This window comes from Hippopotamus amphibius, chromosome 12 (genome assembly GCF_030028045.1).
Source record: "Hippopotamus amphibius kiboko isolate mHipAmp2 chromosome 12, mHipAmp2.hap2, whole genome shotgun sequence".
NCBI classification, from domain to species: Eukaryota; Metazoa; Chordata; class Mammalia; order Artiodactyla; family Hippopotamidae; genus Hippopotamus; species Hippopotamus amphibius.
The window spans coordinates 53,037,440-53,063,676 of NC_080197.1; the positions used below are offsets into that span (position 1 = coordinate 53,037,440).

The 26,237-nt window shown below is 38.7% G+C and overlaps 1 protein-coding gene and 1 pseudogene across 3 annotated transcripts in view; both read right to left on the reverse strand.

The window, feature by feature from the left end:
* Positions 1-4,145: 4,145 nt before the first annotated feature.
* On the reverse strand, positions 4,146-4,804 carry LOC130833803 (60S ribosomal protein L10a-like; annotated as a pseudogene).
* Positions 4,805-12,522: 7,718 nt separating this feature from the next.
* The window catches only part of FGD4 (FYVE, RhoGEF and PH domain containing 4), a 188,417-nt gene continuing 174,702 nt past the window's right edge, over positions 12,523-26,237 (reverse strand). For 2 of the 3 annotated variants that reach the window (XM_057701930.1, XM_057701933.1), the window contains exons 15-18: positions 23,145-23,285; positions 20,353-20,493; positions 17,945-18,122; positions 12,523-15,466 (exon numbers count right to left, since the gene is read on the reverse strand). In XM_057701930.1, the coding sequence (XP_057557913.1) occupies positions 15,246-15,466; positions 17,945-18,122; positions 20,353-20,493; positions 23,145-23,285 (681 nt within the window). In that variant the 3' untranslated portion in view covers positions 12,523-15,245. Of the gene's footprint in view, positions 15,467-17,465; positions 18,123-20,352; positions 20,494-23,144; positions 23,286-26,237 lie in introns of those variants that run through there. The other variant, XM_057701931.1, reaches the window with a different exon arrangement.

Below are 26,237 nucleotides of genomic sequence, written 5' to 3' on the forward strand. Positions count from 1 at the left end.
TACAAAGTCTTTTGCCTTTTCATTTTCTGTGTCTTTCCATGGCTGTGGTTTTCAGTTCCACAAGATGAAATACTGCTGATACTGCTCAATTCTGCTGTCTGTCCTCTTGTGGAGGAAGCTATCTAGGAGGCTTGTGGGTGCTTCCTGATGGGATTGACTGATGGTGGGTTGGGCTGGGTGGGCGGAGCTCAGTAAAACTTTAATCCGATTTGGTGGGCGGAGCTCAGTGACACTTTAATCTGCTTGTCTGCCAATGGGTGGGGCTGTTTCTCCACCTTGTTGGCTGTTTGGCCTGAGGCTACCCAGCACTAGAGCTTACAGGCTGTCTGGTGGGGCTAATGGCAGATTCCTGGAGGGCTCATGCCAATGAGAACGTCCCAGAACCCCTGCCGCCAGTGCCCCTGTCTCCTTGGTAAGCCACAGCTGCCCCCCACCTCTGCAGACAACCCTCCAACACCAGAAGGTAGGTCTGGTTCAGTCTTCTATGGGGTCACTGTTCCTTCCCCCTGGGTCCTGGTGAGCACACTTTTTTTGTGTGCCCTCCAAGAGTGGAGTGTCCATTTCCCCCAGTCCTGTGGAGGTCCTGCAATCAAATCCTGCTGGCTTTCGAAGTCTGATTCTCTGGGGATTCCTCCCCCCGTTGCTGCACCCCCAGGTTGGGAAGCCTGATGTGGGGCTCAGTACCCTCACTTTAGTGGGTGGACTTCTGTAGTATAACTGTTCTCCAGCTTGTGAGTCACCCACCCAGCATTTATGGGATTTGATTTTAACTCGATTATGCCCCTCCTACCATGTAATTGCAGCTTCTCCTTTGTCTCTGGATGTGCAGTGTCTTTTTTTTGGTGAGTTCTAGTGTCTTTCTGTCGATGATTGTTCAGCAGTTAGTTGTAATTCTGGTGCTCTTGGAAGCGGGAGTGAGCGAATATCCTCCTACTCCGCCATCTTGATTCCTCTCTCTCTGCATTGGGTCTTCATTGCTGCACATGGGCTTTCTCTAGTTGTGGCGAGCAGGGGCTACTCTTCATTGAGGTGTGCAGGCTTCTCATTGTGGTGGCTTCTCTTGTTGCAGAGCATGGGCTCTAGGCACTCAGGCTTCAGTAGTTGTAGCGCAAAGGCTCAGTAGTTGTGGCTCACAAACTTAGTTGCTCCTTGGCATGTGGAATCTTCCAGGACCAGGGATCGAACCCATGTCCTCTGCATTGGCAGGCGGATTCTTAACCACTGCAACACCAGGGAAGTCTAATAAATCCTAAGTTCTCATTGCAAGAAAAAAAATTTTTTTATTTCTTTAATTTTGTATCTGTGTGACATGATGAATGTTCAGTAAACTTGTGGTAATTAGTTCCTGATGTATGTAAGTCAAATCATTATTCCGTACACCTTAAACTTATACAGTGCTGCATGTCAGTTATATCTCAATAAAACTGGAAGAAAAAAAGAATAAGTAGGCTTCTCTGGTGGCACAGTGGTTAAGAATCTGCCTGCCAAGGCAGGGGACATGGGTTCGGGTCCTGGTTCGGGAAGATCCCACATGCCGTGGAGCAACTAAGCCCGTGCACCACAACTACTGAAGCCCGCCCGCCTAGAGCCTGTGCTCCGCAAGGAGAGAAGCTACCACAATAAGAAGCCCGTGCACTGCAATGAAGAGTAGCCCCCGCTCTCTGCAACTACAGAAAGCCCACACGCAGCAATGAAGACCCAATGCAGCCAGTAGATAAAAAATAAAATAAATAAATAAATTTTAAAAAAGAAAATAAACTAGTGAAAAATGGGAAATGGCAGATTTTCTAAATAAATTGCAGTGGAGTAAAAATGAAATAATTCACATAAATATCCTAGAATAGTGCATAGCACATAGTTAGCCCTCAAATGTTGACTATTACTATTAAAAACTGCTTTTGAAGATAAAGTGCTTACAGTATGATGTTAAATGAAACTAATAAGCCCTCAGGCTACAAACAGTAGATCACTATTTTATAAACAGATACCTATAATTTGAGGATCAAGACTGAGCTGTGATGGTCTGTCCCTTGGATTCAGGGTGGATATGTTTGAGGAATTTACTCCGGTGCTTTTAAGGGAAGGAGAATAGGGACCGAGTTGAGGGGCAGAGGCAACAGGAAGGACCGTAGAGCAGCTGCACTGTCAACTGTTCTTCCCAGCAGACCTGGATTAAGGGGTGGACCTGCAGGGGAGCTGCCCATGTTGCCGTTATAGGGGATGCTAAAGCATCAGTGAGCACTGCTGTGGTGGAAAACAGTGATATGGAGAAAATTATATCTACCAGAATCCCTCTCATGAACAGTCTGTGGTTAAAGTCACTTGTCATAGTTTGAAGCCCCCAGGGGGCACTCTTGAGCAACAGTAAATGGTCTCAGCCGCTTTGGGACGGAACTGGGCCCCGCTGATTTCCATCTTTTTATTTTGTGAATAGTAAGTATTGGGTTAGCCAAAAAGTTCATTCTTGTTTTTCTGTAAGATGTTATGAAAAACCTGAATGAACTTTATGGCCAGCCCAATGTATACAACTCTCTTGCCAAAACTGAAGACCCCAGAATACAATAGAAGAGGCTGCCAGCTGCCAAAAGTCTTATTACTCTGCTCTTCCTTCTCTAAATAAATGTTAAACAAGTATTTCAGTAGCACTAATTTAAAGAGGCATCAAATTATTACTATACCTGGGAAACTATATGCCATTGAGCCCTCATCCCTGGCCTCCTTCAGAGCTCATAAAAAACAGGATTATTGGCAGAAGCTGGAAGGATGTTTCTTTGTTGTAGGCTGGTTGTTATGTTGACCAAGGAATCTTTTGAATAATGACATCTAAGCAGCATATGTTGTATAATTGGGGCTCAGGTGACAAATAGTCCTGCAAACTGCAGGAGCTGTGGATGTTCTCTCTGTGTGGAGCCGAGCTTCACTGCCGGGTAAGACCCTGCAGCTGAGAGGGAGTTTGAATCTGTCCTGCTGCCACCAGTTTTGGTAAATGATGGCAGGTGGCCAACTGCTACCAGTGCACATTCTTCAGTGACTGTCAGTAATGCCTTAATAATGACATGTTTCTTCTTAACTTCTATATTTTTAGACTTCATAAAAAATGGAAAATACAGAGAAGAAAAGTTAAGAAAAAAATCACCCAGGATTCCACCATTTTATTTTTAAACTTCAGACATTGATCTTTACTTTGGCTGCTTGAAGTCTGATTTTCTGCTCTAATCTCATACTGGTTTCATGGTTTTCTTGCTTTGGATTCTGAATCCTGAAACGTATAACTTGTTCTACTGCACATTTTCTATTGTTTAAAAACAATAGAAGCTCAGGTCCTCTGTGGAATTTAGGAACCTTTCCAAGTTCCAGAGCTCCTTCATGCATTTGGCGTTCTCACAGACAGCTCAAGGGCTGCATCAGTGACATTCTTTAATGTATTTTCATTTATTTTAAAAATCCTGTGATTGACCTTGGTGTACCTCAAAAACTGGTACAAGAGTGTAAAGCAATTATATTCCAATAAAAAAAATTTTTAAATTAAAAAAAAATTTTTTTTTAATTTAAAAAAAAATCCCGAATTCCACCGAGGACCTCTGCTTCTATTGTTTTCAATTTTTCCTACTCAAATTCCATTAGCATTTCTTGGATTGCTTAAATAAACCAATCAATAAATATCAAAACGACCAGGAACAACCATAACTCCTTTAATAAATTTGAAACAATGTGTAATCTTATAATATTTTAGACATTGATTTGTTCATATTTCCACTGTGGTTAAAATAGAATGCTTCTCCTGTTTTTTCATTTCATTTTATGTCTTAAATTAGGTTGAGTCACAGATGACAAGTGTGGGATGGGTCAGAAATTTTCCTTGTGAATGTTGACATATACACATTTTGTGACAGTACCGCTAATATATTTAAAAATATCCAGAGTATTTTGTTTACAAGGAACATATCTTCTGATTAGAGGAATGACAAAATATGGGCATAGAGTTATTTGTGTGCTAAGAGAAATTTAAAAAGAAACCTACTGTCGGTATATTCAAAGTAATCCTAGACCTTAAATATTGCTACAATAAGCAACTAGCATATAGGAAACACTCAATATTTATTTATTTATTTTAACGGTGGGACTATGGTTTACTAAGCTGTACCTTAGTACAGGCGCTGGGGCTTGCCCATGGGGCTCTTAATGTACAAAGCCGGAGTTGTGCCAACTTTTTCTTGAGCAATGACACCAGGAAGTTGACAGCAAAGTGGATGTTGTACACAAGCTTATCATCGGTCATCCTCACATGGCCAACAGCCACTGCCACACACAGCACCTTCTTCATGTGGAACTTGCTCATGGACTTCATCAGCTTTGGCCACCGTGTTCTCATTATGGGTCAGCAAGGAAGGGAACTTGCCAGCCTTATTCAGGCCTGGACCCAGGATTCATGGGATCTGCTTGATCAGACTCTAAAGCAAAAAAGTCATTATAATTCTCGGCCAGCTTCTTCACCAGTTTCTTATTCTTGTTGAGTTTCTTCAGCGCCTTGATGTCCTTGTGGGGGATATCCACAGCCTTGGCCTCATCACCGTGTTGCTGGTCCCCTGAACACATATGGAGACCTTGCGGGGTGGCGGGGTGGGGGGGTAAGCGGACTTCAGCCTGACGGTGCCCAAGAATCGTCCTCCTTCTGAGCGTCATAATTCTTCAGGCTGATCTGAAGCTCCACCATCTCCAAAAGCCTGCGGTGCCTGTGTTTGTTCCCGCGCAGGACTTCCTGCAACGCCTCACAGAGGGTGTCACGGGAGACTCTGCTGCTCATGGTGCCTTGTGCCATGATAACTGGAAAAGAGCAACTCAGTATTTAAATGTTGAATGAGTGACTGACTCAAGACAATTTCAGTATCAACTATTTCTTTTCTTTTTTTGTTTTTTTATAAATTTATTTATTTTATTTATTTATTGGCTGTGTTGGGTCTTCGTTGCTGCACACAGGCTTTCTCTAGCTGCTGAGAGCAGGGGCTACTCTTCATTGTGGTGTGCGGGCTCCTCATTGCAGTGGCTTCTCTTGCTGTGGAGCACAGGCTCCAGGCACGTGGGCTTCAAAAGACTATCAACTATTTCTTGATACTGTTGTTTCTCCTGGGACAATTTAAAGTTGCTTTTCTTTATATATCTTCATGAAATAATTTTTATTTGTATGAAGAGATGAAGTAAAGTTGGCTTACAAAACATTTCAGGAAAATAGCTGTGTTAAACTACATAAAAACATTATGAATTTATTTTGTTTTTGTTTTTTTTGTTTTTTAATTTATTTTTGGCTGTGTTGGGTCTGTTGCTGTGTGCGGGTTTTCTCTAGTTGCCACGATCGGGGGGCTACTCTGTTGCAGTGCACAGACTTCCCGTGGTGGTGGCTTCTCTTGTTGTGGAGCACTGTCTCTAGGCGAGCAGCCTTCAGTGGTTGTGGCACATGGGCTCAATAGTTGTGGCTTGTGGGCTCTAGAGCACAGGCTCAGTAGTTGTGGCACATGGGCTTAGTTGCTCCACAGCATGTGCGATCTTCCTGGACCAGAGCATGAACCTGTGTCCCCTGCATTGGCAGGCAGATTCTTAACCACTGCACCACCAGGGAAGACCTACATAAAAACATTAAAAAATTTTTTTGAAATACTTCTACATGTGTTTTGTTTCGTTTTCTTTTTTGTTTGTTTTGTTTTTTTCAGCATGCAGGATCTTAGTTCCCCACCAGGGATGGAACCAGTGCCCCTTGCGCCAGGAGCACAGATGTACATGCAGACTTAAAGAAAAGTTAGAAATGTATTACAAAAATTGTAGTTTATCCTTCATCCAGTTTGTTAATATTTTTACTTCATTGTCTTAATTACTCTCTCTCCCTCTTTCATCTCTGAACCATTTGACAGTAAATTGCAGACATGATGCCTCTTTACCTTGAAATACTTGAATATTTTCAAGAACAAGGATATTTTCTTACATAACTACATAGCAACTGCTGAAACAAGAAATGAACAGATACAATGTGATAATCTAATCTATAGATGTTATTGATTTCTCACCAATAGTCTCAATAAAGACCTTTATAATAGAAAAAAAATCTTCTGGCCTAGGTTTGATCCAGGATTACATATGCATTGCGTTTAGTTGTCATGTCTCTTTAGTCATTTATTCTGGAAAAGTTCCTTAGTCTGTCTTTGTATTTCATGACCTTAACATTGTTGAAGAATATAGACCAGGTATTCAGTAGAATATTTCTCAGTTTGGGTTTGTCTGATATTTCCCCAGAATTGGGTTGAGGTTCTGCACTTTTAGCAGGATTACTACAGAAGTGATGTGTCCCCAGTGCTTCAGATCACGAGGCCCATGATATCGGTTTGTCCTTACTGATGATATTAACTTAGTTAAGGTGTTGTCCACCAGGTTTTTTCACTGTAAAGTTATTTTTTTCCTTCTGTAATTAATATGAATTTTGTGAATACAACTTTGAGACTATGTAGATATAATTGTCTTCAAGAATTTATTTATTTATTTATTATTTTTGGGGGGGTACACCAAGTTAAATCATCTGTTTTTATACACCTATCCCCATATTCCCTCCCTCCCTCAACTCCCCCCCCACCCTCCCTCGAGTCCCCCCCACCCTCCCCGTCCCAGTCCTCTAAGGCATCTTCCATCCTCTAGTTGGACTCCCTTTGTTATACAACTTCCCACTGGCTATCTATTTAACAGTTGGCTGTGCTACTCTCTTGCTTCGTCTTCAAGAAATTTTTAACCCATTAGTTACAGTGCCCATTGATAAATCCTACCTGAATTATTACAGTGTTTGTCAAATGCTAATTTTTTAAGCTCTTTATTGGAATATAATTGCTTTACACTCTTGTACCAGCTTTTGAGGTACACCAAAGTGAATCAGCTGTATTTATGCATATATCCCCATATCCCCTCCCTCCCGCGACTCCCTCCCACCCTCCCTGTGCTGGCCCTCTATGGCATCATCCATCATCGAGTTGATCTCCCTTTGTTATACAGCAACTTCCCACTAGCTATCTATTTTACAGTTAGTAGTGTAAATATGTCTATGCTACTCTCTCACTTCGTCCCAGCTTCCCCTTCACACCCCGCCCCTGCAACCCTGTGTCCTCCAGTCCATTCTCTGCATCTGCATCCTTATTCTTGCCCTGTCACTGGGTTCATCAGTACCTCAAATGCTAATTTTTTAACTTTATTAATACTTCTACATTTATTTGTTTGCATCCTGTTATAGGGAAGAGTTTTTCTTTTTAAATTTTTATTAGTTTATTGATTGACTGATTGATTTTTGGCCACCCCAAGGGGCATGCAGGCTCTTAGTTCCCTGACCAGGGATTGAACCCATGCCCCCTGCAGTGGAAGTGTGGAGTTCTAACCACTGGACTGCCAGGGAATTCCAGGGAAGAGTTTTTCATTTTTCTTCATTCATTCATTCATTATCAGTTTGAATCCATATGTTCCTATTTTATTCGATGGATTTTAATCCATTACCATCATTCCTCCCCTGCCTCCCCCCACTGCCCCTACTTCACTGACATGTAATTAACATATAACTACCATCATTTTTTATTTTCATCTTCAACTGCCCCAGATTTCACCAGTGGGAGCCTCTTCAAGCTGATTCCTGGGCCTTCTGACATGTCCCCATCATTCACTGGGTACGTTTTCACTTTCTGGCACAATATGACGTTACAGGCTGATCTTGAATTTTCTCTGCTCTAGCCTTAGAATCAGCTACTTTTTCAAGGAGCTTGAGCTCCTTTTAGTGGAAATGGTATTCAGAAACCAACATAGGTATGCTCATTGCTACTGGGGTGTTATTGCTTCTAGAACCTCACACAGCTAGGAAATATACGCTTGTGTACACACACACGCACACACACACACATACACATCTATATATGTATTATATCTATAACTATACCCAGTTAGCTAGCTAACTTTATAAAATCATATGTTCATACTGATACCTGTAATTCTAGTCCAACAACACACAACTTATCACAACATTCTCCCTTTTCCATATTGAAATGCCTTCTCTGACATTGAGAAATCTGGCTCCCATTACACTCAACATGTTACTTATTTGCTCTGTTCTAGAACTCAATAAAAGTAGTGTTAGAAATGTTGTCATACCACTGGGTAAAACAAATCAATGACCTAGAATTCAATATTTCTTTATAATTCTATTTGCTTTTAGTTTAAGCATGTATAGTCAACATACTGTGTTCAAAAATGTGCATTAGTTCTAATTTTTATCTTCAGAGTGAATATGTTATTCAATTGATATTATTCGACATATGCTATGTTCATTTGTATTTATAGTCCATTTCAGGTATTTTTCATCGTTTTTTATTTTATTATGTGTGTGTTTGTGTACGTAAGACACTAAGATGGCTCAAAAGTCAAAACTCAACAAAAAAGGTATACTCAGAAAAGCATCAAGGCTTTTTCAGCAACTAACTTTTCTTTATTGAGGGTTCCTTCTCCTATATTTGAAACTGTGAGCCTGGACCCTTTGGTTCATTCTCCTTGTAGTCTGTGCCTGCCTGCTTTCCACTCCCCAAGCACACACACAGACATATATACACACATACTGATGAAAAAGATATTGAAAAACTACAAGATGATCTTTAGGATGAGGTATGTTTCTTCCACCTTTGGACATGATGCTATATAGAACTAATATACTTATTTTTTTTCACAGTTATTACCTTTGTTCAGTGTATGTCACCATATATGTAAGTGATCTAAAAATATTGTTTCCTGTGAATATACCATAATGGACTATGTGGTCCAATCTTACTGTATAAAAGCAGAGTTTCCTTTAATGAGACAAAGCAATTTGTTTTTACTTAAATACAAGGCCAAAGCAAAGCATGAATCACTTCCTCTGTAAGAGAGCGACCCCCGACTAAGAGCTTATTATCCAAACCCTGTGTCAGGTCCACTCTACCAGCCCAGCCCCACTTCCTCGGGACATGTATCTTTCATCACCTCTGGCTCCTTCTGGAGCAGTAACCAGCTGCCTCTAATTTCCTCACAGACCAGGTGTTGTGGTGGCGGTGGTGAGAGTGGGTCAAGACTGATGTTTTTAAAAGAAAGAATTCATCATGCGAAGGTTGACTAAGATTTTCACCAGTATATTTTGAAGTCCTTGACTAAATTTTAAACACAATCAGGAAGCTGGCTTTGTTATTAAAATAATTTAGCTTATATAAAATGTTGATTTCTTTTCCTCTCAGACTCTATTCCAAAGGCCTGTACCCATAACAATTTGATGCGTTGGAAGAACAGTTCTGTTCTTTTTTGTAATTTTCTATAGCCTAGCTTTTGTATCCAGTTAAGTTTTGGGGTTTTTTTTGGTGTTTTTTGGCTGCACCGTGCAGCAGGTGGGATCGTAATTCCCCGACCAGGGATCAGGAGTGCAGTCTTAACCACTGGACCACCAGGGAAGTCTCGCCAGTTAAGTATTTATTGGGTGCCTGCAATGTGTCAAGGAACTCCAAGTACTGAGGGTTGGGGACAGCAGTGATCAAAACAGATAAAAATCTTTACCTTTATGGAGCTTATGTTCTAGTAGGTGTAGGCAGACAATAAAAAATAAACAGCTAATTATCTAGTTTGTTACAAGATGTTAAGTACTGTGGGGAAAAAGAAACATCAGATTAAGGAGGAATGGGAGTGCTATGTTGGTGGTGGAGGCAGTTAAGTGAGGTTGCGGTGAGACCTGAGCAGACTTTAAATTGGAAAAGGTGTTAATTATGTAGATGTGGGGAAGAAGCACTGCAGGAAGGAGGAACAGTGTGTTATAAGGAAGTGTACTTGGCTTGCTTAAGGAAAAGCAAAATGTATGGTAAAGGGTGGTGGTGTTGGGGGAGACAAAGAACTTTGTGAGGCCAAAGGATTTTGGCTTTTATTCTGAGTGAAATCGGAGCCCTGGAGGGACTGGGATAAAGCAGCAACATTTGTGTTTGAACAGAATCTGCTGGCTGCCTATTTAACAAGGGAGCGGGGCAGGGAGGGCTGGAAACCTTGAGACTAATTAGAAAGTTCCTGAAATAATGTATCTAGAGATGATGGTTTAGGACAGAATGGTAGCAGTGGAACTGGTGAAAGAGAATCTGATTCTAGGTATATTTTGAAGGTGAGCTAATACAAATTCCTGCCATAGTGGATGTGTAGTCTGAGAAAGAGAAGAGTCAAAGATGAAAGCTTTTGGGGTAAGCAACTTGAAAATCAGGGTTGCAGTTAACTGAGTTGGAGAAAATTATGGATAGAGTAGGTTTAAGGGGAAAGATCAGTTTGTTCAGCCTGATTGGAGTACATTCAGGAAAAAATGGGAAGAGAGGAACTGGAAACAAGTATAGAAAACTCAGCTATTGCTCCAAAAGGGATGGGAAAATGGGTGGTGGCTGGCAGGGGAAGTGAAAAAGTTTATTTAGGTTGGGAAAAATTATAACAGATGCTGATAGATTCAGTTAAGAGGGAAAATTGACATTGTACGAGAAAAGGATAAAGACCGGAGCAGCACCCTTGAGAAGGTGAGCGGGGGTAGAGTATGGCGCACAGTTAAAGATAAGATTTAAGTAGGAACATGGATGGGCAGGAAGATAGAATATGTGGAACTGGGGTTCGTAGATGGGTAGATGTGGTTGTGGGAGACCATGGAAGTTCCCTGCCAATTACTTTAATTTTCTGAGTAAAGTAGGAATGGTCATCAATTGGGTGGAGGATGAGGAAGAAGGTGTTGGAGGTTTGAGGAGAAAGGAGGTATGAAATTGTAATCTAGTAATGAATTCAAAATGAGACCAATCAGTATAGCTGTTCATTTTGTTCCGCTGCAAGGCTGTAGGCGTGAAGACAGAGTTGAGTCAACCAGGTTTACTTACTTGTCAAGCAAGTAAGACTAAGTTAGAGGGGGAGTTGAGTGAACTGAATGCAAAGGAGCGATGATAGTGACTGAACATTTAAACTGGGTAAGGAAGGGAGAGGACATCAAGGGCTGAGCAACAAATTACTCAACCTCTCTAAACCTGCTTACTTACACGAAAACATGAAGAGTGCTGTTGTGAGGTCTACATGGGATAATGTGTGTATAGACTGCTTAACACAGGCCCAAGCACTGAGTGAATATGCAACCAGTTTCTCAAATGAGGTTTCCCATCAGGATCACCTGGGGAATTCCTGAAAATACTAATGCCCACAGCCCAACCCTGACAAATAGAATTTCTGAGGGTGAGGCCAGAGCATGACTCCGTTGAACGACTTCCCAGGTGATTCTAATGTATAGTCAAGGCAGCAAACTTCCGTGTTAACTAAAATGATCTATTAATACTACTAACAATTATTTACTGAATGTCTCATGTGGGTCAGTCAATATACCACAGTATTATCTTACTTAAGTCCCACCACTTCTCAAGGAAGAGTTGGTGCCTAAAGTGACAACCAGTAAGTGGCAGAGCCAGGGATTCCTAGCCAGTTGTCTACGACAAAGGCCTCTGCACCATAAGCTTGCTGCTCCAAGGATGGTTTGAGGAGCAGCATCACCTGGAACCTTGTTAACAAGAACTGCCTCATCACTGACCTTGCTGAATCAGAATCTGCACCTGAATAAGATCTTCAGGTGATTCCTACGTATAATAAAGTTTGAGAAGCCCTGAACCAGGCCACACTGGCTCTCTCCACCATAACTTCCACTCTGGTGTAAGGTGGACCCAAACAAGTCGTATCGATGCACCCAGGGCAACACTGACTTTAAGGAATTCTTCAGCTGATGCCAACTGCTTGTAAGCATCAATAAACAGTTCTTTAAGGCCTGAAAAAGGTAATAAATGTCTAAAAAGGATTATCTTCAGAAACATTTTACTTATGAAATAATACTGAAAGTCACTTAGGATTCCTTTGGGGGACATCTTTTATTTTTTTTTTAAATCAAAGGCCAAAAAGGCAACTGTATGATACCCAATGAAGTGTTCCATGACATACTGTTTGTATAGTGCTTCACAGTTACCAAGTGCCTTTTTTTATTCCTGGAAATGACCATAAGTTCGTTATTGGGATTCAGGTGAACTGTCTGAGGTCATATAACAGGTACTAGCAGAACTAAGACTCAAACACAGTTCCTTTGACTTCTATTTCACTACATGAGACCGAGCAATGTAGGCAAACACCATAGTTTATGGAGTAAAGCCGTCATTTCAAAGAGAACAAAGCAGCACTGTTTCATCAGTTCCTGGAGATCTAGCCTTGGAGTTATCACAGGGAGAAGCCCCTATCTCCACACCCAGGCAACCCTGGCTTCTGTCACAAGCTTTATTCTTGAAAGATTTACACAAGTTTTGGTGTGACTGGAGGTGGGAAGGAACATCAGTACCTTATGGAGTATTTTTTCTGAATCAACCAAAATTTTTGACAACCCAAATCATTGTGAACTGAATATACATAATCCTAACTCAAATAACATCTAAGTCTTCAGAATTCATTTAAGGATGTATTTATTTACAAGATACAATTGTTTAATGTTTAATAGGAATTAAAGTGCTTAATTTTACAATGTTTCCAATTCTCTTTTATGACCAAATATACATATGTTACACAATATATACACTATCTGCAAGTATTTTACATTCATACAGCTAGAAAACAAAAATTACTTTTTGTGTACACTTTTTCACATTTAAGTCTAAAATTTTGCTAACATATCTTTTCTTTTCTTTTTTTTTTCATGTCAGACTTCTAAGTGTATTTCATCATTGATTGAGCAGTAATTGAATTTTACGGCTGGCACCTAGAATTGCGACTGTCAAGTCTTAGCTGTTTTTTTTTCCTCCAGACAATTTGCTAACATACCTTTTCAAATTGATCAGTCAACAATACAAAAACCCAGATAACACTTATTGAAGAATATCAGTCAACTGTCACTCATAAAATGAAATGCCAGTTTGGTAAAACAAACAAAACCCCCCAAAGTTTAATATATACAGACGATTGCTAATGAAGGGAGACCCCTGCCCCCAAGTGATACATTCCAACATCCATATAATGTGTAATATATAATGCAATTCTGTTATCATAATGGTCCCCACAGATTATTATATCTCTTTCCAAACCCATATATTACTCTATGTATTTGGTATTCACTTATTCAAATATGCTACATTTCTTGATTTAATTTCTCACTAAATCTATCTAATCTCACTAATTCAATCCACGATGAATTTTAGGAAGGGGTAAACATCATGTAACTCTCAGTGACCCCCAATGAGTTAAAAACTATCTTATAGAAGCCATGTGCTATTTCATCTCAAAAGACAGAAAAGACACAGTTTCCTGCCAAATGTTTCAGTCCAGAAACTAGAATACAGACCGACTGACTTTAGAGGGATTTTTCTATGTCAGTAAACAGTGCAGAAAATGGCCCAATAGAATTAATATTTTTTTAAGTCTAAAGAAAAAGAAAGTAATGACAAGATACTAGTGGTATAATTTAGGGGCCAAGGTAAAAACGCCCAGGTGCAATGAATCCCATGAGTGTGCAATTACATAGATTTACATCTTATAGTTTATATCCCTCTTAAGTATTTTTCATTTATCTTAGCATGTATTGCTCTGATTTGGAGACCAAGGGTCTCTTTCTGTCCACCTCTCTGTCCGTTCTTGCTTGTTTCAGTTCCTAATCTTATTCCTCTCTACCACATCAGTAAAGAAAGCAAAGTTACTCTCTCATGACAACATGACTATGGGGCATACTTAAGAATGAATTATACTAAAAATCCATCTTATAATTTATATTAAAATACTTAAGAAGAATATTTTCTATAAAAATTTCATTCCTATGGAAAAACAGAACTGGAAATTAACAGTGCTTTTACATATATACATGTATGCATAAATTCACACAAAGGGTTTTTTAACAGTATATCTAGTGGTCTTTTATATACGATACTCCTATTTTCTAAATCTGGAGACTCTACAGTAGATAGCAATATGAAAATAAAAAGCAATTTGAGTCTACTAAAATTGGATGAGAATGAAAAAGTAACGTGACCCACTACAGATGTCCACTACAGTCCTAAGAACAGGTTAGCCACAGATTTTATATTAACATATTCTTGAAGAATACAAAATTTAAGAACTAAAACATTACGACATTCTTGACTTTTGAATTAATTTTAGCTTATTAATACCATGTGCTTAATCTTAGACTGCTAACAGGAACATTATGTGATGTAGAAAAATTTAATTAACTATTTTGCACTGCAGCAAGGATACCTGTAAAAAAAAAAAGGAAAAAAAAAAGACCTTTGTTCCCTAGAAGTTTATTTGCTCCTGTTGGTGCCTTTTCCTCAGGATATATCCGGCTCAGAAAGATTATTACAGACAATATACGCAGAATAAGAACTTAAGGCTTTGAGTATAACTAGAAATGAGATCTAAAATTTAAAGGGGAAAAAACACCCTGTTTCCACAAAGAAGACAAAAAAAATTTGGTAATTAAAAAAAATTGTTGTTGTTTTAATTTGGGTAGGTTGCCCAGTGAATATAAGTACACTAATCTATATTAAACTTCATGGAAAACAAAATGTAACTTGATAATGTAGCGCAGATGTGCTTTAACTCTTTTTAACCATCCATACCCTTTGTAAAAATAAAAGCCTTTTGATGGTTACTTGAATCCAAGGATTAATGTTGTCCCTACCCCACCCCCACCACACACACTTTCTTTTCTCTATAATGAGCAATTTGAATTACAGTATCACTTCTAGAAGTTAATTCTCTATATCCTTGTGGCTAGGAATGTTCACATTAAAATTTCAGTATAAAAACCTACCCTGTACAGTTTTATTGCTTGCATACATGATTATACATGCCATTATCACAAAAGTGGCTAGTGGCATTTTTCATTATTGGGTCCCACTTAAAACCTGGAGATAAGTCTGCACTACATTTCATATTTAATATACCAAACGGTAGACTTTCAATAAAGCAAAATTTATGTTTAAAAAATTGGAATGTTTTATAATAAATAGCAGTTTTTATCAAAGAAGCATTTTTCTTTAAAGTTTGGAGAAAGGGTACTTTAAAGAAAGGATGACTTAGAGAAAATAAAGAATAAGACCAGTATGGAATGTTGGTTTTAATAGTAAAACCACCAATTATTTTTCTCGGTTCAATTTGTCATGATTGCTCAGGTGTCTCAGAAAGCAAAACAGAGACTACTCTTGTAACCGAACAATCACATTTTGAGGTCTTTTGGTTGAGTGTTTCCAAATGGCTAAGAGTATTCCTTTGCCTTTCTCCAGATGAAAGCATTTGTGATTCTTTAATAAGAAAGGTAAGGCTGCTTCATTGCTTTTCTTTGTGCTTGGCAAAAGAGCATGTGGAATGTGAAGATGGTGACTGGATAAGCAGAAATTCTCTTCTAATACTAGTATTTCTATTTTTGGGGGAAAAAAATTAAAGATAATGTTAGGAGCATGATAATAAATATTCTCTTTCCGTGAGTATTCTTTCAATAATCTAAATTAAATCATACTTGATATTTATTGAGCCACGGCTTGAATGTGTCCATGTTACTTCTATTCCAGAACTTATTTGTAGGGAAAGTGTAATGTTCTTGTTGTTCAAAATAGTTTTCAAAAATAACCTGGCTCAAAAATCTTCTAACTGGCTCTTACATTTCCATTTTTCTATCCACAATTACAGAAGTCACCTTCTCCTGATAATCATTCTACATTCTTATCGCTTCTCTTTTCTTGAGATTAAGAAAACCAAAGCGTCAACTATAGCCGGAGTTTAATCTTATCAATACCCACCCCTGAACACCACATACACAAACACACACACAGTTGGCAACTAGAAAAGAGAAGCAATGTAAAAAATTTTAAATCTGTCTTTAATGTAATAGGGCCTAAGAAGCTACTTTTATCTTTTTTTGACTCTAAGTATTTGGTTTAGTGTTGATAAGCATGGCTGATGTTCCTTTTACAGAGGAAGGCAACCTAACCATGCCCACTACAATTAGTTTACCTGTTCCTTAGGGGTGTGGGGGAAGAAAAGAGATACTTCGAATATTTCTTAAAAAAAAAAAAAGGGGGCTTGAATAAATATGTGGCAATCTCAAACTCTGAGTGAATCTAATCTACATTTAAGGTGTAATTCCCAAAGGCTGAGGACAGTGGGGCCATTCTTGTGGATTTCTAGCAGACAGATGCATTAAAAAGTGACAATGTTTGGAACACAACAGAGTAAATAGACAGAGCGAGCGATCTAATTTTGAGAAAAGGATTAACTTGAATAGCAAACAATGTGAGATTTCAATCACAACTACAATATAATAAAAAGCAGCCTTTGTGACAAGGAATCACATTTTGTCTATTAAAATTCCCCAGAGCATAAAAAGGAAAAAAAATGCTCAAACTCTCGTCAATCACCTTGTAATCCTCCCCCCACTACCCAAAATCTGCCAGTAAAATACTGCTTTTTTATATTGTATTTTCCCCCACTCTTCTTTAGTGAGGTGATTTAGAGTTGAGTATAAACTTTCTTAATTGCCTATCCATCCCCCTTCATCATGGGTTATCACATGTGAATTTTGTTTCATATCTGAAAAGGAATAGGCTCACAGAGTTATCTTCAGTGTTAATTATATATAGTCCTCATTTAACTACAATTAACAGTCTTATGGGAAAGAAAAGCCTAACAATAAATGTAGTTCCCACATGTCCCAGTTCTGCGTAAGGTCAGGTATCTTGTACATGCTGATACTAACTGCTACAGCAATTAGAGGACTGTGAAAGGTAAAACAACCTGTATGACTTGACCAGCGCAGCGACCAAAATGTACTTTATCTCAGAATAATCAAGACTGAAGAATTAATTAAACCCTCATATTTAAGTAGGTATTATTAGCACCTTCAAAGAGAGGCACTGTTTTAAATAGGCACAGAACAAAGAAAAACAGTACTTTAAAAATACTGTTGGAATTCACTAATATATCCCATGCCACATAAATTACAGCTTTTTATTATAAAAATATCAATACCCTTAGATGTCAATCAGTTAAACAAAAATCACCATAAACATTTCTTAAGTTTAGAACACTGCTCGATTCCAAGATAAAACATGCTGTATATTTAAAAAATAAATTAGGGACAAATATGAACCTAAAGCTGAAGAGAAAAGCATGGATAACGTGTGTGTATATATTTGTATTTAATACTATATATACATAATTGCTATATACTTAAGATATTTTATTCTTAGAAGTATTTCTAGAAAAACAAGTATTATCTTAATAAGCTGAAAGTTTGAATAACAATTTGTTCTTTTTCTGTTTTAAAAGAATGTACATCATTTATGCAGCTTGAGCTTTATAAACTAAATTAAATAAGTTAATACAATAGCCTAAACTGTCCCTATATACATATTTTTTAATGTGGATCTATTTTGGCAGCATGGAGGTATATCTTTCAAACTGTTATAAATCCTACATGTGTAAATGAAGACATTAAAGGATTTCTTAAATGAAAGGGGCCTTTTCTAACCTGAAGTGATAGAATTAATTGATACCAGTTTTTTCCAAGAAAAAGTACATATTCAAGGAATAGCTCATTAAAAAATGCTCCATTTTTCACATTATTTCAAACGATGGGTACAATGGCTCTGCACATTAACTTCACGAAGAGTATATAAACACAGGAAACTAGCGCCCAAAGATGCATTTATGAGCCGTATTTTTCAACATAAAGTGCTAAGAGATGAATAAGGAGAGCCGAGAACGTCTTGAGCTGTAAATCTGAAGGCCCTGATCCACCCCGCAGCAGGTCCTGGAACTCAGCATTCTGATTTTCTCCTAGGTTCAGGATGGTCGTCCAAGGCGGCGGAATGCGTGCTAGGCCCATCTGGCATCTCACCTGTGACAGCTAAAAGGATGACTTTCAGCCACTTCTGTTTCAGTTCCTCACTGTCTGCAGCAAAGCTGTGCACAGACTTAGACTGGGTCAGTTTGAAACTGTGTGGCAGGTCTGCACTCCTCGGCATTTCATCCACAATGTAGCCCAGAAGTGGAATGGTGGCCTGGGCTCTGACATCCTAAGGGAAAAGCATGGTGAGATGTGACGTGGCTCCCACTGAACCCCTTTCCTACCACCATCCACAGACGCGCACTGCGAGCTCCCCACGGAGAGGCGGGGATCCACTGCTTAGCACAGTGTCTGCGCACGAGGCCACCAGAAATGTCGCCCGAGTTCATGTACAAGCTCTGACACCTAAAGCAGCTGGCGTTCACTGACCCCACACCTCTTTCCCTGTGAGGGAGCCCATCCAGCTCTTTATTCAGTGTAAAAGGGAGGAAAACAATAGTCATCTTATTGTATAAAACCAGCAAATGTTAATGATGATTTCATTACCAAAAGCACTTCTATTTGGTGTTTCATTCATTCATGCATCAATTTACTTAGGGACAGGAAAAGAATGCAGGAAAAACAATAGAATAAAAAACCAAACAACCCAATCAAAAAATGGGCAGAAGACCTAAACAGCCATTTCTTCAAAGAAGACAAAAAGATGGCCAAAAGGCACATGACAAGATGCTCAACATCATTAATTATTAAAGAAATGCAAATCAAAACTATAATGAGGTATCACCTCACACCAGTCCCTCATCAAAAAGTCTACAAATAGGGACTTGTGGCACAGTGGTTAAGAATCCGCCTGCCAATGCAGGGGACACAGGTTCAATCCCTGGTCTGGGAAGATCCCACGTGCCTCGGAGCAACTATGCCTGTGTGCCACAACTACTAAGCCGGTGCTCTAGAGCCCATGTGCTGCAACTACTGAACCTGTGTGCTGTAACTACTAAAGCCCATCATCAAAAAGTCTACAAATAATAAATGCTGGAGAGGGTATGGAGAAACAGGAACCCTCCTACATTGTTGGTGGGAATGTAAATTGGTACAGCCACCTAAGGAAAACAGTATGGAGAACAGCTCTAAACATATGATTCAGCAATCCCACTCCTGGGAATGTATCCAGAGAAAACATAATTCAAAAAGACACATGCACCTCAATGTTCACTGCAGCACTATATCCAATAGCCAGGACATGGAAGCAACCTAAATGTCCATCAACAGAGGAAAGGATAGAGAAGATGTGGCACATATATAGAAAGGAATATTACTCAGCCATGAAAAAAAAAAAAGAAATAATGCCATTTGCAGCAACATGGATGGACCTGGAGATGATCACACTAAGTGAAGTAAGTCAGAGAGAGAAAGACGAATATCGTGATATTGCTTATGTGTGGAATCTAAAAAAAAAAAAAAAGAGAGAGAGAGAGAGACAAACAAATGAACTTATTTCCAAAACAGAAAGAGACCCCCAGACACAGAAAACAAACTTACAGTTACCAAAGGGGAAATGGGGGTGGGAGGAGGGATAAACCAGGAGGCTGGGATTAACATATACAGATTACTATGTATAAAATAGATAACCAACAAGGATCTACTATATCACACAGGGAACTACACTCAATATTATGTAATAACCTATAGAGAAAAAGAATCTAAAAAAGAAATCTCTCTATCTGTCTGAGTCACTGTGCTGTATACCTGAAACTTACTCAATATTGTAAATCAACTATACTTCAATAAAAATATATACACACACACATATCTTGGCATTTTTAGTCTAATTCTAAAAGTTTTACTAGCCCTTGCTGTAGATATAGGCTAAAACACAACAGGCACACTACAATTTTCCTGTTTCCAGGTGCATGCACAACTGATTTAAGTGTTGTTGGCTTTTAAGCACAACACAGTCCACAGTGCCTGGTGCATGTCTGTTGTTCCCATATGTTTATCTCAGATCCAGTCACACAAGGTCTCAAAAAATGTTAATCCAAGGCTGATTTGCATTCACCTTCTTCTCACATTCCTTTCTTTTTCAGGTATCCCTCCATTTAGGAAAAAAAAAGGCTTACTAATATTTCCTCTCAATAAAAAGGCTGCTTTTCCTTCTTGCCTCTCCCTCTGATTCAGCCTCCCTCTTCTCCCCATGCCCTTTCCTAATTCAGCTCACATTTTCTCAAACCCACTGAAGAGGAATGAGAGAAGAGGGCAAGTGACCCACAGGGTGAAGAAATGACAGGCTATAGAAGGAATCCGCCTAAATAAAGTTGAATTTTAGTTACTTATTATTTTTCAGTTATAATGAAAAATAGTGAAACTGTGTGAATGCTCTTGTTCTATGAAGCAATGGAAGGATTTACGCTCAGTGTCCACTGGCCTCCCTCTGTCCCTTCAGAAAGATGCAGTTTAGATACCTGGGGCGCACCGTACATGTACAGCACAAGAGGGTCTTGTTTGGGGATCACACACCAAGCTTTCTGCCAAGGTTTTGACTTTTCCATATACTGAAGAAAGCTGCATACCACACTGTTTCCAGATACTTCTGCTGATTCAATCTAGAAAATATAATGGAAAGAAACAGTGAGAGAGAGTGAATGAACACAAAATGAGCCAGATGGAGAGGTAATTCAACTTAAGGGAACATTCATAAATTACAACGTGTTTATAGAAAAGGTCTCCTGGGATTGTCCAAAAAAGATTCATCTGCAATTATTATTTAAACATTCATCTAGATCTATGATGAATTAAGTCAATTTTAACTGCATTACCAGACCTTGAATTTAAATAAAATCGAACACTTATTGCCCGCTTACTATATGAAGGCACGTTTCTTAGCTCACTGCTTACATCATTTCATTTAATCCTCACACCAACACCGAACAGTTATCACCTGAGTTATTATGAGGTTTAGAGATGAAATGGCTTTCCTAGGATTTAGGAGCTGATGCTCTAGGATTTGAGTCTGGAGCCAGAGCTTGACCTAGCCACAGGGCTATACGAGTGTCCCTACGTAAGGATGCAACAGCAAAAAGGCAAATGCTTACCAGCAATCTTTGTCCTATACCTGAGATAATTTAAAAATTTTAAAAATTACAATAACTCTTCGTGGAGCCATGTACGGTTTTCTGCTTTGTCTCCTAATACATATATCACTGGCTCAAAAGGAAACAAAACCCTTTGACTAAATGATGGTTTTCATTACACATATTATGGAAAGCAATGGGTTTGCATCTATTTTCTATTTCTCAAATCCACTGAAACTGTGTGCTGGTTTGCAAACTTTCGCTACCAGTTCGAGATAAGCGCAGAAAGCAAGAGTAAGCATTTAGAAACTTTTATAGCAATCTGACTTGTGATGATACCTGAGCACATAATTGTTTATTTTACAAAAATACTGAGCTGTGATGGTTTGGGAAGTAAAACCGGCCCTTCATCACAGATAGTTTAAAAAGCACTGGCTGGCAAACAACGGACTGTGAGCTAAGCAGAGTTTTTATAGATGAACATTTAAAATCAATCTGATGATAGGGAACACTAACTTTGGACTCCATTTAAGTGAAATGTTATCTATCTCCCCTCCTCCAAAGGGATTCCATACTTCTTATTACCATATTACAGAAATTATACTAAATTATTACTTTTAATTTGGTCAATAAAAATTTAAGAAAATTTGTTTCCTCTCGTTATAGAAGTAATTGTCTCAGTTTTGCCTTTCAGCCTATAAAGACTAAAATAGTTTCTCTCTGCCCTTTTACAGAAAAAAACTGTTGATCCTTGGTCTGTCTAGAGCACATAAACTAGTTGGCATGAGCCAGTTTCAATATGCACATGCACACACATACTTATCTTCTACTGTGGACCTCACACTGTAAATATATTTGATTAAATGTGGTAAACGAATAAGTAATTGATTAATTTTCCTCCAAGTACAGGTTTTTCTAGAAAACTACCTAGAGATTTTTATTTCATAGATACAGCCTGAAGCTCACCCCTTAAGACAAGCTATTTGACTCATTATTTTATGCCAGTTCCATCCACTGCTATCGTTCAGTCTTGAGAGTGTGTTTCTGGAAGCTACTGAAGCACGTCTTTGCACCCTCCCTGCCAGAGAAAGTCCACTCTGGTCTGCTATACAAGTAACATCTGTATTCGAGAAGAATGCAGAGCTACGGCTTGTGGGCCTGCACTTTAGCCTCAAGTGGACCGTGACGTTTATGAACCTTCTTCAGCTGACAGAAATGACTTCTGTATAATTATAGGGTGTAGACATTCAATAAACACGCATCGATTCTTAATAAACTGTAGAAATTCTTAATAAGCCAAGTATGTCTATTACTTTAGATACATAAGAATTCTGATCATGAGCCTCTTCTTCACAGACTTCCAGGCTATCTTGAACGTTCTGTCACAAAGGCCTTATTATATAATTTATTACTTTTGTTGTTAATATCTCTGGGTGTAATACTTATTTCAGATACTAGTTGCATTACAGTTCCTTGCTTTGGGAGGTCTGAATTTATCTAAAACATGAATCAAACTTACTTGTGAGACATTTCAATAATACTTCAATGCAGTTCTCAGATTACTGTCACTGGCCATTAAATAATGCTTTTAATGCAGTAAATTTTTCCGGTAATAAGACTTTAATCTAAATTTTAATAATATCATACAGTAGTTTTCAAAGCCAATATGATGAAATTGAGAGAAAAGCTTTCCTCTTAATATATATACATATATATAGTAATAAGTTGGGCATTAGAAGAGATGCAGATTAATACTCTAATATTTGACTATAGCTACCTTCACAAAATCAATACACAATCAGCCCTCTATACCTGTGGGTGTAGAACCCGAGAACAGGAGGGCCGGCTGTACCATACCACTGTACGTAAGAGACTTGAGCATCCGTGGATTTTGGTATCTGTGGGGGATCCTGGAACCAAATCCCCTGCAGATGCCAAGGAAGGACTGCATTCACTCTCAAATGCACACAGGTTCCTGTAGCACTGCTCCTCTTCTTCCTACACAACTGAGCGTGATCCCAAGACTCAGCAAGAGAACAAAAGCATAAATCTTGCTCATCACAGTCCAAATTGTTAAATACTGAGAAGTAACAATATATATTCTTTGTATTCTTCAGAGTTAAAAGAAAATTCTGTTTCTAGTTTAAAAATCTGAAAGATATCCAATATTTAATATTTCATACCTCTAAAATTCCTTTTCTTTTCTTCTCTTCACTGTCTGTGAATCCACTGATTATTTGATAACAGTCTTTACAAACTTTGCTCAATTTACCACCATCATACTCAAGTTGAGCTTTATAATCAGAACACTTCCAACAAACCACCTTGAATTAAGAAAAAATAATGAAGAGTGAATAATCATATTTAAAAAATAACATTTAAGCAATAATCAGTTATAGGTAATAATAAATGAGAAACAGTTCAATGTAAAAGGGAAATTTCTATTAGACTAATAATAGCCCCATGAACATCTGGAGTATTGGTCGTGCTATTATAATACCACGTTTGTGATGGGCTCTGCTTGCTCATCCTTCTCTTCCTGGCCCCTAAAGGTATGAGATCCTCAAAGGCTTGGTCCAGACCTTTATACGTCATACCTCCGGATGTTTCATCAATATCCTCCCCAAATGAATTCATGGTCTGCCTTGCTCTCAGCTTTCTCCTCATCACACTTCACCCCTCCCAACCTGTTCCCCTCTTGTAGGACTCTCTGTTGCTGGAAACAACACAGCCTTCTAACCAGTCATGGCAAGCTAGAAACCTAGGAGTCATCCTGATACCTCTCTCTACCTCAACCCATAGATTCACCATGTTATAAAGTCCCGTTGATCTTACCTCCTAGGTATTTTTTCAAGTCTGTCCATTTTTCTACATCTTCCTTGCAATCACCTGAGTCCAAGCTATCAATATTCTGGTTTGGACCATGATAGCCTTGTGACTGATCCTTGTAGCATTCATACTGGAGTCTAGGCCGCTACTCTAAGATTCCCTCCAAGCTATTCTGCAAATGGCATCAGATGCTTCCTTAAAAATGCTAATCTGATATACTTCTCTTCTATGCAAAGTCCTCTGCCCTTGGAGAATGAACAAATTCTTAACCATGGTCTATAAAGTCCTGCATGATTTACCCTTTTACTCTATCTTCAGTGACACCGGCTTCTTGCAGCTCCTGAAGTACTCTGCTTCCTCCCTCTCTCATCCCTGCTTCAGTGAGTTAACTCTTGCTCATCTTTCAGATGTCGACTAAAATTTCACTTCCTCAAGGAAGACTCCTCCAACTTCCAGAATACAGCCCATTTCTTATCACTGTGCTACTAAAGTTCCATGTACTTTGTCCATGCACTGATTACAACTTTTTTTTTTTTTTTGGCTTCATTGGGTCTTCGTTGCTGCTCACAGGCTTCCTCTAGTTGTGGCGAGCAGGGGCTCCTCTTCGCTGCGGTGCGCGGGCTTCTCATTTCTCGTTGGCTTCTCTTGTTGCGGAGCATGGGCTCTAGGTGTACAGGCTTCAGTAGTTGCTCCGTGGCATGTGGGATCTTCCCAGACCAGGGATTGCATCCGTGTCCCCTGAATTGGCAGGTGGATTCTTAACTACTGCGCCACCAGGGAAGTCCCTGATCACAATTTTTAATCATATACTTGTGTGATTATTCAATTAATGTTTGTCACCTTCACTAGGCTGTGAGCTCTATGAGAAACTGTCCTTGTGTATTTTGCTATTTATATATAATAAACATTTATAGAATGCCAATGAATGAATGACTACAATGTAAATGCATGCTGCTTCTGAGTGAGTGGTTTTTTTTTCTAATTGTCCTAGGGTAATTGTTTAAAAAAAAAAATCAAAAAAAAAACCTTGCGGTTTAAAAAGTTTTCTTCTTGGGGGCTTCCCTGGTGATCCAGTGGTTAAGAATTTGCCTTCCAATGTAAGAGATGCGGGTTCAATCCCTGGTTGGGGAACTAAGCCACAACTACAGAGAAGCCCACATCCCACACGCCACAATGAAGATCCTGCCTGCTGCAACTAAGATCCAATGCAGTCAAATAAATAAATAAATAAATAAATAAATAAATAAATAAATAAATAATCTTCTTGCTTCTAGAAGCATATTTCCCCCCATTTATAGTGGACAAACTATATTTAAAAAGCATAAATATTAGTAAAACTTTTGGTTTAGATTCACAGCATGTAAAATTCATAATAAAAAACTGTTCATTGTTCTCTCATAATTACAATGAAATTACTTAGGATTTAAAATCAGACATGTCTGTATCTGCAAATTCATATCAACTAATATTCATTTTCAAATTATGTCATAGTACATTCATATTTTCATTTGTTTACTGAAACATGTATGTCAATATCTGTAATCATTTCAAGCAAACTCACTGATAGATTAAAAAAGTCTTACCCTGAGGGGAAAAAAAAGATATTTGCTATCAATTTGATTTTGATTATAAAACTGTCCCACTGAGTCAAAACTTAGGAAAAAGGGAAGAATACATCTGCAGTGTAATTAAGAATAATCTAAAAGTACTATCAATAAAAACTGTCGCATGAAAGCATACTAATAATACACTCAATCATGACACTACAGTGCCTACCCTTCTCTATGCTTATGTGTTGCTTTTTAGAAGAAAGTATTCATCTTCACCTTGGTTTACAAGGCCCTCCAAAACCTGCTGCTACTCCTCTCCAGCTTCAGTTCATGCTTTGTTCCTTCTCACTCTTTCCATATGAAACAAGTGAATTGCTGAAAACCTGTCAACTGCCTTAGCTGGCTTGAGTTGCTGAATCTTGTTAGAGAAATCTCATTGTGTTAAATGCACTAGTGTGTCCTTTTAAATTTATAACCATAAACCTGTAGTGGGCACCAAGCAGTTCATCTCTGTTTCTTTGGTAGCTCACTGTTCCCTGCCCAGAGACGACTAGTACATACTTAGCCCTCTTCCTCAAATCTCCCGCCCCCTCCTCCTTCCCCTTCGCTTTCAGATGATGCCTCTTCCTCATACTTCAATGAAAACGTGGATATTACCAGACCTAAATCCCTTCATTTCCTACCACCGTCAAAAACACACCTACATTTGCACTCACCTTTCCCTTTATCCTTTCTGCTATAATGGAGACAAGCTTCCTTTTTCCCATCAAAAGTCTGAACTTGTACTTAAGCTATAGGTTCCATCTCTTATTTTCTCCGAGTCATTGTCTCCTTTGGTTATTACTCATCTCTATTTCTTAGACTGCTCACTATGCTCCAGCTACATGACCTTCTGGC